Source organism: Heliangelus exortis, chromosome 28 (assembly GCF_036169615.1).
Source record: "Heliangelus exortis chromosome 28, bHelExo1.hap1, whole genome shotgun sequence".
NCBI classification, from domain to species: domain Eukaryota; kingdom Metazoa; phylum Chordata; class Aves; order Apodiformes; family Trochilidae; genus Heliangelus; species Heliangelus exortis.
This window is the reverse complement of record NC_092449.1, coordinates 1,395,532-1,411,168: the sequence shown is the minus strand read 5'-3', so window position 1 is coordinate 1,411,168 and position 15,637 is coordinate 1,395,532. Positions and strand designations below refer to the sequence as shown.

Below are 15,637 nucleotides of genomic sequence, written 5' to 3'. Positions count from 1 at the left end.
TTTATTTTTTAGTTTTTGGTTTGGTATTTTTTGGGGGGGTGGAGTTTAGTTTTTTTGTTGGGATTTCTTTGTGTTTTTAGTTGTTTTGGTTGTGTTTGCTTTGTTTTGTTGGATTTCTTCTGAATAATTGGTCCTAAGATGTCAAATGAAGACACCCATATTTATGGATGGATAAGAAGGATCCAAACAGAATTAAATCTGTCTTTAAAATTCTTCACTAGGCTGAGGATGGTCACGCTGTGGCTAAGAAGCAGCTGGAGAAGGAGACCCTGATGCGTGTGGACCTGGAGAATCGGTGCCAGAGCTTGCAAGAGGATCTGGATTTCAGGAAGAATGTGTTTGAGGAGGTATTACCAGCTTAGTTACCTCACTGTAGTTTGGAGTTCATGTAGCTTTTAGTCAAACTGACCATAAGCAATTGCTGACTAGTCCAGGTAGGGAAAAACAGTATTATCCTTGCTATAAATGTGTTGAGTGATAAAAAAGGCTTTGCAAGAGTTAAATGGTAAATCAGTGGTGAAGCTGGCATGAGAGCCAAGTGATAAGGGTGTTGTTCCATGGGCAGGTGAGCTACTGGAGCAGCTGACTGCTGTGGAAAGTCTTGTTCCCTCTCTCTACCTGGTTGCATGGCCCTGTTCCTCACTTGCACCAACTTTGGTGGTTGTTGAACCTGACTCTGACCTGTTTGAATTGATGAGAACAACATGAAATTACCCTGCTTTTTGCAAGGGTAGTTTTCTGCCTGTTTAGTGGGTTAGTTGGCTCATGGTAGTTCTGGTGAGGATCAGAGTCATTAATAAATAGTGGGAATGCACAGGTGTGGTCTGGAAAAGAGAAGCATGACCTCCTGCACACCAGATGCAAGTGTGATGGCCATTTATTCCCTTTTGTGAAAACAAACTCAGACCTTTGGTTCTTCTGCAAGCTCATTACATTAGTGACTGCTGAGCAATTGCCACGTTTCTGCCCTTCATCTTTCTTGCCTATGATGTGATGAGTTGTGGCTCACCATGCCCCAAACCATTTAAGCCTGATTAACTATTAATATAATTAAGGGGTTTTGTCCAATTTTTGCTGTCTAAGTGACTTGAGTTACCCATGGAATTAAATGAGTGTCCATCCTGGATTAAGGAATGGGGCAGGGCTGCCTAGGTAAGGAGATGGCTGGAGCAGGGAAAAGAAACCAACAAGGTAGCTCCTGCCTTGTTCTGAACATTGTCTCACTTCCATGCCCTGGATTCCTTCATAACAGACCCTTAGAAGACTTTTAAAAATAACTTTGCTTTCTGAGGAGAGTTGTGTTGCCACTGACTAAAGGTGATGCTAAATGAGACAGTAATCCTCAAGATTGCTGTGCTGGAGTGGGGCTGTTTCTTTAGTCATCCCTGGAGCTTTTTGATCTTGTATGGACCAAGTCAGCACACAAAGTAAAAAAGGAACTGGTTTTCCTTAGGTGAGTGAATTAATTTCATTCAGTGAAGGCTCCAGAGTTCCTTTAGAGCTGTAATATGACTGTGAGTGTGGCAAGTGAAAGCAACTTATTCTTGTGGTGTGGAACATCAGCTCAGCCCTTCACCTGATACTTCATAGTCCCCCATGATATTTTTGTGAGAAGTCACTGCCTATAGTTACTGAGAGTGCTTCTTGCCAGGTTTTGTGGTATAAAACTGACACAAAATGGAAAGCTTCTTCCATAGCACATCAGGGGACATTGCTGTGAGTAGAAGGGTATGTTTCTAAGAGTCTGCTCTTAAATGTGGAGCATTTCTGCAAAACAACTTGGGAAGCAGCTCTGAGGTTGTGCTGGCCTGCTGTGACTCCAGTTCAGACATGCAAAGTGAGCCTGGTTGCTGTTCCTCCTTCCTGCCCTGCTCCTACCTCCAGACCTCCTCCCAGTCCTCAGCACCACTCCCTTGTTGTCTCTCCTACCCTCAAGGCAGAAATGGTTTCTTTCTCATCTCCTGCATTCAGGTCTGGTCTGCTTTCTGCAGAGCTCAACATGACTGAGTGCATGGATAAACCTTCCCCCACAGGCTGGGACCAGTGTGCTGAGCTCTACAGAAATGAAAAGTCCTGTGTACAAACTCTGACCAGAAAAAAAAATTATATTTCTGTCATTGGGATTCCTTGGGTTGCTGCCTGTCACAGCTTAGTTTGGGCAGAGCCCATAGCAAAGGACAGAATTAACTATTCCCCACCACCACAGGGGTAGATAAAAGGGCAATGAAGACTGGAGACTTGAAGTTGGAAATTGAAAACAATTGGAGGAAGATTTACTTGCACAGAAGAAAGGCAGAAGGGATAAAGTAATAAAATTACAAATATACAACCAGGTCTGGATGGGGGCAGGGAAGGAATTTCTCTTTGTTTTGTAAAAATTTGTTTTCTTCTCCCCCCTCTGCCTATTTTGACTTGCAGCATAAATCTACTCCCTACCTAAACTGGATATGAATATTTTTAAAGTTTCATCTAAGTCAGATCATTTTAAGAATTATGTCCTGCCAAATGAAAATGGTAATTTGGACCTGTTAGTACATGAGATGTTATTAGGCTTAAATACCTTCAATACTATAGCTTCTATATACTTCATAATTAGTACTGAAATAGTTAATTGTTGTCTGAAGGTAATTGCTTGTACTGTTTACCTTAATGTGGGAATTTTTCCCTTTTTTTTTGTGTGTGTGTGTAGGAAATAAGGGAAACAAGAAAACGCCATGAACATCGTTTGATTGAGGTGGACACCAGTCGCCAGCAGGAGTATGAATCCAAAATGACTCAAGCCCTGGAGGATCTGAGAAACCAACATGATGAACAAGTCAAACTGTACAAAATGGAGCTTGAGCAGACCTACCAGGCTAAGGTAACTCCTGCTGTCTAACAGGAAATCCAGGAGGGGGAGATAAAACCATTTCCAACAGCCTTGCTGTCTTTAAGGAAAGAAGTGGTTTTAGTTGGAAGCAGTTTTGTCCCAGTGTTTAAATGCTTCCTCTGGTGCATAGATGCTTTTCCAGGGAAGTTACAGCCCTAGGAGGATGGGATTCTCCCCCTCTGCTCTGCTCCTGTGAGACCCCACCTGGAGTACTGTGTCCAGTTCTGGAATCCCCAGCATAAGAAGGGCACAGAGCTTCTGGAAGGTGTCTGGAGGAGCACCACTGAAATATCAGAGGGCTGAGCAGCTCCCTGGGATCCAGGCTGAGGGATTGGGGTTGTTCAGCCTGGAGAAAAGGAGGCTCCCAGGTGACTTCAGAGCAACCTTCCAATATCTGAAGGGGCTACAAGAAAGCTGGGGGAGGGCTTTGGATATTGGGGTGTAGGGAGGACAAGGGCAGGCGTTCTGTGTGTATTCTGTACACAGAACCCTGTGAACAGCAGAGCTTGTGAAGAATTATTTTTATAAAGCTTTGTGCTGCGTTGGTAAAGAACATGTTCTGTCTGTAACTCTTCTTGGAACATGGGCAGCTTAGTTTCTGGATTCCAGGATGTGCAGCAGAATTGTTGAACTCCAGCTGCAAGGCATGAGAAAGATGCTTTTCCTATCCACCTACCTTGATGAAACTTATCAAGCAATAGCTCAATAGCTTTGAGCTCCTTTGTTGCTCTGTCACATTTGGTAAGAATTAACCACTAGAACTTAAGCTGAAAACAAACAATGTTGGCAACCAGTAGGGAAGGAGTACAACTAAAAGCATTGTTTTCATTCTGGGGCAGGATGTCATCTGGAGTGCTGTGAGTAGTTTGTCTTTCTTTAAAAGATAGTACAGAGAAGACCAGCAAAGGTAATTACAAGTATGGAGCAGGTCCTGCATGAAGAGAAGGTTTATTTTAAACTTCACCCAGGAGAAGAGATGAGGATGAGATGAGTCAAGAAGATGAGATGAGAAGAGATGAGTCAAGAGAAGGGATATACAGACTGGGTGTCTGTAAAAGCATAAATAGCATAGAGAAGATGAATGAAGAGTGATTGTTTCTTGTTTTTTCAGTAGAAGCAGGGACAGTGAATGGCCAGTGGCAGATTGAGAAAGAAACAAAAGGTGGTTGTTCTGTGCTAACATACAGCTAAGCTCCTTGCCCCATAAATTCAAAAAACTGAGACAAATTCCTACCTGAAAATTCTACTGAAAAGACAATAAGGATGAAAATACTGACTCTGGCTTAGGAGATCTGAGTTACAAATGCCAGCTGAGACAGAAGAGCCAGGGAGACCAGGATGTGAGCTCAGAAGCCTTTGCTCTGCCCCAGTGTGATTGTTCTAATGGCAAACAGGCAGATAGTGTCATCACCTGAACCTCAGTTTTTGGAAGCTGTAAGGCTGCTTATGTAGTAGAAGGGCTAATAAACTATTTTAAAAATAACATTACTAAATCCTATAGAAATAGGACTGAAATACTTTCCTGTTCCCTAGGGTGTTTCCTTAATGTTATGCAGTTCATACCATAAACTTAGCAGATTGCCTTTTAAAAATATTTAAAATTATTTCTTACCCAAACCTTGCTTTCCAGCTGGAGAATGCCAAACTCTCCTCTGACCAAAATGACAAAGCTGCTGGAGCAGCTCGGGAGGAGCTGAAGGAGGCCCGCATGAGAATAGAAGCTCTGAGCTACCAGCTCTCTGGCCTCCAGAAACAGGTAAAGGGACTCAAGGTTCTTTCCCTTCCAATACAGAGCACTGTGTTGTTTGGATATATTAACATTTCTGTCACTTCATCTTTTCTGAATTTTTTTTTTTTTTTTTGGAGAGAGATCTTTGTTGTGTTCATGTGAGAAGATGAATTTTGAGGAGGAGGTGAGTGAGTTCCTGGGGTCTCTGCTCTCTCCCTAGGCCAGTGCAGCAGAAGATCGCATTCGTGAGCTGGAGGAGATGATGGCTGGGGAGAGGGAGAAGTTCAGGAAGATGCTGGATGCAAAAGAGAGGGAAATGACAGATATGAGGGACCAGATGCAGATGCAGCTTACAGAGTACCAGGAGCTTCTTGATGTTAAATTAGCCCTGGATATGGAGATCAGTGCTTACCGGAAACTTCTGGAAGGAGAAGAGGAAAGGTACATAGAGATTCCACATTCTTTTCTTGGGACTGGCAGGTGGTTTTGTTTTTTTTTTTTAATTTCTTATGCTCATTTTTTATCATTTGAGCAGAAATGCCCAACTTTTTCACTGAATACTGGCTTCTCAGAGCTATGTGTTGTATGGAACAAATTCAGGTGTTCTCATCTGAACATTTATCTTGGTTGTTACAATGGTCTTGGAGTACAGTGGAAAATAGAATTCTGTGCTTGACATTAATCTCTATTTAGGTGTTTAAATACTTCTGTTTTCATGTTTATAAAATTTGTGGCCCAAGAATAGCATGTTTAACAGCAGATCTACTGGAGGGGAGGGTTAAGCAGTTTGTATTCAGCTACTTTGTCACATAATCAAACTACCTGAGCATTACTCAGGGGTGGACAGCATGCATGCTCTGGAGAAGAGCAAGGAGGCTGTGAAGGGATCCAGCACAAGTCCTGTGAGGAAGGGCTGAGGGAGCTGGGGGTGTTGAGGCTGGAGAAGAGGAGGCTCAGGGGAGACCTCATCACTCTCTACAACTCCCTGAAAGGAGGTTGGAGCCAGGGGGGGGTTGGGCTCTTCTCCATCAGTCAGACAAGAGGCCATGGGCTTCAGCTCTGCCAGGGGAGGTTTAGGTTGGATATTGGGAAAAGATTCTTTCCAGAGGGGGTGATCAGACATTGGGGTGGGCTGCCCAGGGAGGGGGTGGATTCTCCATCCCTGGAGGTTTTTAAGAAGAGCCTGGATGTGGCACTGAGTGCCATGGGCTGGGAGCCACGGGGCGAGTTGATCAAGGGTTGGAGTTGCTGATCCCAGAGCTCCTTTCCAAGCTGGATGATTCTGGGATTCTTCCCTGCAGTCCTGGCACACAGTGAGGCTGCTGTCACCCCACGGCTGTCTTGCAGTTCCACCTGTGCACACTCACTCTACTCCTGTATTGTAGCATTGTTGCTTTGTGTGTGGCTCCCTGGCTGAGTTACTGAAATGTTTCCTTCTCTGGTGTTCAGGTTGAAGCTCTCTCCAAGCCCCTCCTCCCGTGTCACAGTCTCCAGGGCCACCTCCAGCAGCAGCAGCACCACCTCCCTTGTCCGCTCCTCCCGGGGCAAGAGGAAACGCATTGAAGCAGAGGAGCTCTCGGGCAGTGGCACAAGTGGCATTGGCACTGGGAGCATCAGTGGCAGCAGTAGTAGCAGTAGCTTCCAAATGTCCCAGCAAGCTTCAGCTACAGGAAGTATCAGTATAGAAGAGATAGACCTGGAGGGCAAATATGTTCAACTGAAGAACAACTCGGAGAAGGTGAGTGTCAGCACAACTCCTAGAAAGCAAGGAGGTGGAGCTACACCGAAAGGTTCCACAACCTTTTGTAGCAGGAGAAGGTGGAGTCACTTGCAACAACTCCAGGTGCAGCATCCTGCAATTAAGAGGCATTTGAAAACTGAGTGTAGCAATGTGTGAGCATGGCCTTAATGTTTGCTGCAGGAAGAGAACATAGTTTGTTTCCCAGTGTCTGAATGTGTACCTTGCTCATGTCAGCAGCCATTCTGTCTCTAGCAGAACTTTTTATTTCTGTGACTTGCATTTCATCCTAAGTTTTGCTGATGCCCTTAGGAGATTCACCTTTCAGACTATAGTGTGTACCCACTGCTACTGGGCATAGAAAAATACTTTCAGGGTAGAATGCAGCTATCTAACAACCATGTAAATAAATTTATATTCACTTTATTTTAAAAATAAAGAGCTCTGAGGCCTGTTTGCTCTGTTTTCCTCACCCTAACTTATGACTCTCTCTATTAGGATCAGTCTTTGGGTAACTGGAGACTGAAACGACAAATTGGAGATGGAGAAGAAATTGCTTACAAATTCACTCCTAAGTATGTCCTCAGAGCTGGGCAGACTGTAACAGTAAGTTTTCCATTTAAAGTATGTGAACAACACACTGTTTTGCTGATCCTGTGACAGTTGTAAATCTTTTGGTACAGCCTGATTTGGTGTATAGCTTTTTAGATTTTGGTTTCACATCACTTTAGATGAGCAGGATTTCAACTACGAAAATACAGAACAAAACCTGAACTCCTGTATTAACACTTCAGTATTTAGGAATATTTTGGACACAGGGAAACATGGAGAAAAACAACACAGTATTTTGGGGAGTAGATCAGGGTTTGTTTGGTAATTTTTGATTGGTTGGTTTGGTGTGTGTTTTTTTTTTTTCTGTTTTTTCCGAACACCTGCCCAGGTTTAGAACACTAATCCTACTCAGTCTCTTAATGAAATAGGAACATGTCTGAGCATTCAGTCTGGTAGATTTATTACTTAAGACCAGGTGATCTCTACCTTAACTGTAGTAGAACAGCTGCTTTTCTATAATTTTGTATTTTATGTTCAGTCTGCAATGGATGTTCTTTCAGAAGGAAAAAAACCAGCCTCTTGGAATGAGTTCCAGGTCTTTCTGTGAAGTATCAATTGCTCAGATACATAGGGAAGATAAATTGATACACAACCATTTTGTCTTGGCTCCCCATGGTATTGAGACAGCAGTGGGAGAAATGTGTATATTCAGAAAATAATTGATGGCTGCCATATTAGGTAACTTTTATTTTTTTATGGCTAGTCTTGTTACTTGTAAGTTGTTATTCTCCCTCTACAATAATGGTGAAGGTAACAGGGGAATAAAATTGCCCCTGGAATTAAACAAAACTGGTAGGTAGAAAGAAATGGGAGGATGACAGGGTTTTGTATATTTCAAAATTATGCACAAATAGCTAATTACAGAATATCTTTCTCTCTAGATTTGGGGTGCAGATGCAGGTGTGTCTCACAGCCCCCCCTCTGTTCTGGTGTGGAAGAATCAAGGCAGCTGGGGCACTGGAGGAAACATCCGCACGTACCTTGTCAACTCTGAAGGAGAGGTAGAGTCTGGAGAAAAATAGCTGGGGGCTGGGTTACCTCTCAAACTCTTGAATTTAGGGGTAGGGGGATGACAGTGACAAAATCCTGATCTTCAGGATCTCATAGAATTCTTTCTGGGTGGAAAAGCCCTTTAAGGTCATCAGGTCCAACCATTAACTCAGCTCTGCCAATCCAGTGCTTAACCCACATCTCCAGGGCTTTGAAACACCTCCAGGGATGGGGACTCAGCCACCTCCCTGGGCAGCCTGTTTGATGTTTAACAACCATTTCAGTGAAGAGGCTTCTCCTAATACCCCATCTGAACCTCCCCTAGCACAACTTGAGGCCATTTCCTTTTGTCCTGTTGCTTGTTCCTTGGGAAAAGAGACTGAAACCCCATCCCTCCCCCAGCCCCATTTCCATCCTCCTTTCAGGGAGTTTGTAGAGGGAGAAGGTCTCCCCTCAGCCTCCTCTGCTCCAGGATCAACACCCCCACTTGTTTCTCACATTATGTAATGTCTCAGAAAGCTCCTATAGAGTTGGATCTGCCATGAGCTTGTATAAAATTGACTAACACCCATCTGAACCATGGCTGCTTCCTCTCAAATCCTTAGGTAATAGAAGAAAATTTCTGAAGCTAAGTTTACATTACCATGTCTTTTAGTGGACAGAACCAGGAATGTTGTGGGTTGCAGGCTATTTGCTTGCATAGCTAACATTAAATTTTAGGGCAAGTTGCTTTAAAACCTCAAAAAAAAAAAAAAAAGGTATTGATCATCTCCTCATCTATCATTTTGTGTAGGAAGTTGCAGTGAGAAGTGTTACTAAATCAGTAGTCATGAGAGAGAATGAAGAAGAAGAGGATGAAGCAGAGTTTGGAGAGGAAGACATTTTCAACCAGCAGGTAATAATAAGATGCAGACCAGAGGTGCCTCATGGGTTGGATCAATCAGACATGATTTAGTGGGATCACTGCAGCTTTTTTCAGCTCTGGGCTTCTTGGTCCATTTTTCCAGGGGCTGCTTGCAGAGGATGCTCTTGGAATGCACAGAGTATAATGTGTGCAGTGCTCCTGGAACTGCTGCTTGGGTCAGTCATGGTCCAGCTCAGGCAGTGGCTGATTCCAGATCAGGCTGCCAGGGATCTATGGAAATCTGCATCAGATCAGGCTTGCAGCATTGTGAGGATGTAGATTATTTTTTAGGATTGGTAAAACAAGTTCTAGCAGTGTCCCCTTCCATTTGCTTTTCTATAAAATAAAGAAGTTGTGCTCTATGTAAGTAGAATATAACCAATATAGCCACTAAAATCCAGGCAAGGGGGGAGTGCTTCTGGTGCTGCAAACTGCAGCTACTGCTCAAATAAACATTGGGGTTTTTTAACAATATCAGCCCTGTGTTTTCACAGCCCTTAGTTATGTCCTTTGAAATAAGCAACCAGCAGTTGGCAGAGTGAAAGAGAGAAATGTGCTTCATACAGGTGATACCAGAAAATATTTTAAATTTCAAACTCAAGCAATTTTCTCTCCTGATCAGAGGCCTTTTCAGCAGCTCCTGATCAGCAGCACTTTCCACACAAAAAACCCCTAATTCTGTGCTGGTTTCAGGATGAGTTCTCAAAGCATTTTTGGTCTCTGGGAGATTGAGCAGTTTATTTGTAGTATAAAGCAACTGAAACCAACTTTTTTTTTTTTTTTTACCCAACAAAGCAGTTATGCAGCACAGAGCTTTCTTAGATGGAAACATCCTTTGGAATAAAGGATGGGAGTTCCTGTTTCAGTCTGAAGCTAAGGACATAATGATTTTAATTTGTTACCTGCAGCAATGTTGAGAGCATGGAGATGAAGTGTTCAGCATCATAGAAAACCCCAACCAGAGCAGCAGTGCCTTAATCCTGGCAGCAGACATTCTCTGAAGCTGTGATGTTCCCTGAATATAACTACCAAAAAATGCTTTTAATGGTTCAGAATCTCTGCTTAAAATATGAAAATCTAGGAAGGATTGAGTTCAATTCCATCTCTTTTATTTTAGGGGGATCCCAGAACAACTTCCAGAGGATGCTCAGTGATGTGAAGAAAGGAAGAAGAAAACAAAACAAAAACAAACAAACCCTATTATTTGCTATTTTTTCCTCACTTCTTTTTATTTTTGCTAATTTTTTCCCTCCAGAGCCACTGAAAACTATTTTTATATGCATCATCTGATTACTTTAAAGTTTACTCCTTGGTACATTTTTATAAAAAAAAAACTAAAAAAAAAAACTTTACTGAACAAAACTGCCAGAATTTTTAATAGATTTCTTTATTTTTCCCTCTTTGTTGAAACACTATATTGGAACATAGCATTTTTCCCCATGCAGAATTTAAAGTACAAACCTGCAGCAGAAAAGAAATTTTTAGCTACAATGGGATGAAGCTCCTTGAGTGTATGGTAAATCAATAATTGGATCTATAACCAGGATAACTTTTTTTTTCAAAGTTTAAGAAACCTTTTTAATCTGCAGGGCCCCAGGAGAGATTCACAGTAGTGTTTCCTCCACACTCAAAGAAAAGGTAGCATCTTGCCTGGAATCCTCAGCAGTGCCCCACTAAAAATCCTACTTTCCCAATGGAAGTAACACAAGGAAGCTGCTTTTTGGGACATTCTTAGGACCATGGCATCTTGTCCTGCTCCAGGGTATGACAGCCTAGTGGTGGAAAGATCTGAGAATGTCAGCACCTTGGCTCCATTACTGTTATTTCAGAGGATGGAGAATGATGAGCTCTGCCTACACTACCTTAAGGTATGGAAGTGTCAAACCCAGAGTTTTAACTATTTTCAAGGGATTTTGACATTTTCACAAATAAGACCTCATTCAAACATGGGCACAAGTTGTGTTGTACATTATTTATGATGCTAAACATCACGATTTAATGCTTTTGGTGTACTCAGCATTAAACAGAATGATTAAGATTTTAGATGTTAAAATGTTTTTACTTTTGGCAGTGATAATATTGTGGATTTTGAAGGTTATCCTATATAAATGTTGACTTTTTTTAATCAGAGCTAGATGCAGATTGTTCATACTTCTCTTATATTCAAAGGGCCATCACCAGATATCTTAAGGAGTAGTATTTGCAAAATAGTACAGAAATAGTTTAATGACTTTTTAAAAAAGTTAAAAGGAACAGCTGTTGCTCAAGACATAAGCATTGTTTTTCAGTGCTCAAATCCTTGAAGTAAAGTCTGACACTGAGTGAAGGGAAAGAAATGCTTTTTATAGAAAATGCTTTGTGTGACTAGCAAGATATTTTTATTTCAGTATGATGCATTTTGTGTCTAACAGTGTCCCTTTAGCTTAAAGTTTCTTCTGCTGCATTTCTGTGGAGATAACTGCCTCCTGTCAGAGTTAGTTGTCAATTTAGCAGTGCATTGGTAAGCACTAGGTAAAATACTTGACTGCTTCAAAGAATGTATTGGCTACTGTACAAGGAAATGTTGTTTTTCCACTAGTTATTAGTTTGGATACAAAATTTGGATACCCTTTGATGCCAGCATAGAATCCTGTTTTTACCTGTCCCCTTAAACTCTGAGCTTGTCATTCAAATAACAAAGAGTCCAACAGGATACAAGGTTTGGATGTTTTCGGTGGCTTTTGGACATTATGTTCTCTGAACAGTATTGTGACTGACAGATATAACCTAGAAGGTCAGTTTAGTGGCTTTGACTGGTGGTTTTGTAATGCAAGCAGGGTGGGAACAAAAGGGTTTCTTTAAGCTTGAGGATTTATTTTGCCATTTAAAAATAAATCAGAGATGCTTCTCTCTTGATTTGAACAAGAAAAAAGAATCTGCAATGACTAAATTACTAAAGTGAAGCAAATTTAGAATTATGTTGTAATCCATTATCAGAAGATCTGTTACAAAAAAGCAGTGTGAAGATTTGGCTGTTTGGGCTAAGGGGGTAAATTTCTTGATGTACTTGGTCATTTTTCTAATGTAATTTTCCCACTCTGCTTGAGTAGAAGGTTAAATATGTAGTAAACCATGTCTATTTCTCTGTAAAATGTTATCTAGTGAAATTATGTTTCTCAGACATACTGTTATCAATTACCTTTTCAAAATTTGTTGTTATGCAAATGAATGCAATCAATGTAAAAATATTTTTGCAATGCACCTTCCAACCACTGGACAACATTTCCCTTTTTGACCCACAGCTTCTAGAATATACTTAACATTTGAGGGCTTTTTGCTTGTTTTTCTAAGGATCTGTATTTATGTTTTTTACATTGGCCAGTTTTCAGGTTGCTTACTCTTTTTTAAGATTGTTCTGTGATCTGAAATACTAAAGCACTGAGTGTGTAGTTAATTTGCATTTTTCTGTGTTTTTTTTTTTTTTTTTTTTTTAAATGATTTTGTTTTTTTCCTGTAAAGAATGGGCCAGGAAAGGCAGCTTGAATGAGGAAAAACCTCTTGATACCTGAGCCATAGTTTTCTTAATAGCTACTGTATAGGGAGTGTGTCATCTTGTAGTCTTAAGGACTGGTGCTTGCAGATCTTCTGTGATGAGCACTGTGCCCTTCAGTACCAGTCTGCAGTGTGTCCTTAGATCTGGAACTGTGTCCTTTAACTCTGGAAACAGGATTTTGTTCTTCAGTACCATGTTTAGGTATGTACAGGTGTTCATATGAAAGTGATTATCCCTGTGGGAAATGCCCACAGTCTAAATGTGAATGATTCTTTGGCCACATTGCTTCAAGAAATAATTCCTGGCTGTAAATGACAGGACACAAACTACTGTATTCCATGGGTTTCTCTAGATGCCATCCTTTCCTCTGGCTTTTGCTGCTGAGCTTTAGTGTAACAGCACTATCCCTTTAAAGCTCCATACTGGGAGCTTTTTTTGGCTTCACCAAACCCTTGTTCTTTTTTTCGTTTTCTGTCTTTCAGTTGTCTTTTTTTTATTATTAATATTCAGTATAATTAAAGCTTTTTGTTCACATAAAATCCAGTGTCCCCTTGCCCTCTTTTCCTACTCAATCCTGTATGTGAACAACTCTTGAAGTTGGAGGATATTTAGCATTTCTACTCCAGTGTCTGATACCAGGTGTAGAATGTGAAGGAGCAATAGATTTGACTTGTCAGGAGAAAAAATATTTTAATGCTTCTTAGATTAGGGAAATTTGCCAGTTACAGCTTCTGTCAGGGTAGTTACTTCAATGGGTGGTGTTCTTCCAGAAGAATTAGCAAACAACTTCATTCTGGATGAAATAGTAAAAATGATTGCTCAATGATTCTTGCTGACTTAGAGGGAGAAGGAATAACAGCATAACTGCAGCAGAATAGTTAAGCCAGTCTTTTAATTGTGTAAATTACACCAATATCATATAGAAGATGATAAATGCAGACTGCCTACTCCTAACTTCATACCCCATCAAAATACTCATGTCAGAGTAAGTCCAGCCATCTGCAGGCCCATGGTGATGGGGTGTCTGCAGAGAGCCTCTGACATCTCAGACTTCTTTCTCCTTTGCCTTCTGTGTTTGTTACTTTATCTGGTGTGTTACAGTGACAGTAATAGAGCAGCTGTGATTCCTCTGCTGTTTCCTAGTGCAGGAGCCTGGATTTGCCCTGACAAAAGCAGTAGCTTAGTGATGTCTGACCACTTCAGCACCATTTTGCCATTAGATTGGAGTTGCCTGGGTTAGTTAATGTTTGTAGCAGCAACCAAAAGTCTCAGGAAGAAAACAAATATCTGCTTCCCATGAGCTGTGATGTGAAAGGCAGATTTGGGTTCTCTGCAGCTTGCATTAGTCCTGAAAATTGTGAAGCAGAGGGTACTGTGAAAGGAAATCACTTCATGTGCATTTTTATCCTTGAGCAACAGGACACCTCATGGTCAGTTCAGGGATCTTACTGGGTTTATAAACCCTTTTCTGTATAATGCTCATACTGTATAAAGGCCCTTTAACTGCAACCTGTGCAGGGGTTAGTTAGAAGAGGCTCCTTGAAATCCTTTCTACACCCCAGAATATTTGCTCTTCTGTTTCTTCTGTGTGCCTCTGACAGACTGTGATGCTGTATGAAAGATGCATGGTTTGTATTTTGTGTAGCCACTTGTCTCACTTTCTCACTGTTAAGCCATTCTTTCTCTTCTTTCTGTCTCTTTTGAAAGTCTTATCTCTAAACAAAGGCATATCCATATTTGAGACTGGATTTTATTGCCACTGTTGGGTCCAAACCCTGTGTGAGCAGGAAACAAAGCCTTGGTGTCAACCAGTGAGTGGAAGGTGAGATAGTGATTGCATTTTTCAAATTATTGCTTGAGCGAGCTGAATGTCAAGACAAATTATATTGGAGAGTTTCTTTTCTTACATAACATGGCCTGGGAAACAGAATTTTTATTTGCCCTTCAATATGCTTAGCTTTAAACCAGTTTTAAAATAATTTAAAAGAGTTTTTGGTTTTTTTTTTTTTTATACAAGACCATATTTACATGCAATTATTATTTGTAAACATATAATGCCTTTCTTGAAATGCTAAGGTCTAGAGAGTAAAAAGGATGCTTAATATTGCAAGAGTCCTTTCAGAATAGCACAAGCAGTGAATTGACTTGGAGTTCAGGAAGACAAAGTGGTTTAACTTCCAAATTTTCTAGTTAGCTTTTAATGAAGTGACAATTCTGTGTTGATAAGGTAGATATTATTGTGTATTCCAGCTACCCAGATCATCATTACACTAAAATTATGAGCAATAAGCTATTTTAAACAAGATTAAGCCAAAAGGCTTTCTATCTGGGCACAAAATACAATTGAGTATTTTCATAGCAGTGATGCTTTGTGACTTGAATGGTGATTTTTGGGTTTTTTTTCCTAACACAATCTTTATTTAGATAGCTCTGGTTCTAGGTTACCTCCAGTCAACTGCTGCAGTGGAGTTTTTAAGGTTAAAGTTGTTAAAATAAGGAATGGTGTAAAAGGTTGCAAATGAAAAAAAGACAAAATTATGAAAATGTTCACGTGGAACTTAAGAAAACTACATAGTGATCTAGACTTTATCATTTCAAAGTGGTTTTTTTTTTTCCTTTTTAGAATATGCATGCCAAATGTCTTGTCTTTTTCAATGATTTGTAATATACATTTTATGACTGGAAACTTTTTGTACAACACACTCGAATAAATGTTTTGCATTTTCTTTGCTGCTTTTTCTTAATGAACACAGAGGCCACAAGGATGCTTGATCCTGGTGTGAGAGAAAAAGGGCTCTGATCCTTAGGAAGCTGGAAATGGGCAGGAGCATTGCTGTGAGCTCCTTGTGTGTTCATCATTAGCTCAGTTACCACTCATTTCTCCTCATTATAAAATTGCACAATAAGCAACTGTCACATCTTTAGGGACAGCTAATGACAACTTCATGAGGTATGAAAGTGTTTTCTTTTTCAAGTGGACAGACAGGAAGAGTTCACAATCATCTGTCTTATCTGTGGATAGTTTTGTCTTTAGCTCTGCTCAGTTCCTCATCTCACAGGTGAGCTGTGCCCTCCTTTCTGCACATCACATTGACCCAGGAAACTCCACACCCTTGTTGTCTCCCACTTGTTTCCACCAAACTCCTACAGCATTATTGCATTCCTACATTCTTCCTTGAGATGATCCCATCCTGGAATTCATGCACTTGAAGGGTATGAGTCTCTGACCTCAGTTATCTAAGGCAGAGGGAACCATTGTCCTC

At 40.8% G+C, this 15,637-nt stretch overlaps 1 protein-coding gene across 1 annotated transcript in view; it reads left to right on the top strand.

The window, feature by feature from the left end:
• LMNB2 (lamin B2) overlaps positions 1 to 15,100 on the top strand; it is a 28,712-nt gene extending 13,612 nt beyond the window's left edge. Inside the window, exons 4-12 of the mRNA XM_071727500.1 lie at positions 222 to 347; positions 2,690 to 2,860; positions 4,500 to 4,625; positions 4,819 to 5,039; positions 6,048 to 6,336; positions 6,835 to 6,942; positions 7,830 to 7,949; positions 8,732 to 8,833; positions 9,960 to 15,100. Of these exons, the coding sequence (XP_071583601.1) occupies positions 222 to 347; positions 2,690 to 2,860; positions 4,500 to 4,625; positions 4,819 to 5,039; positions 6,048 to 6,336; positions 6,835 to 6,942; positions 7,830 to 7,949; positions 8,732 to 8,833; positions 9,960 to 10,001 (1,305 nt within the window). The 3' untranslated portion in view covers positions 10,002 to 15,100. The remainder of the gene's footprint in view (positions 1 to 221; positions 348 to 2,689; positions 2,861 to 4,499; positions 4,626 to 4,818; positions 5,040 to 6,047; positions 6,337 to 6,834; positions 6,943 to 7,829; positions 7,950 to 8,731; positions 8,834 to 9,959) is intronic.
• The last annotated feature ends 537 nt before the right edge of the window (positions 15,101 to 15,637 follow it).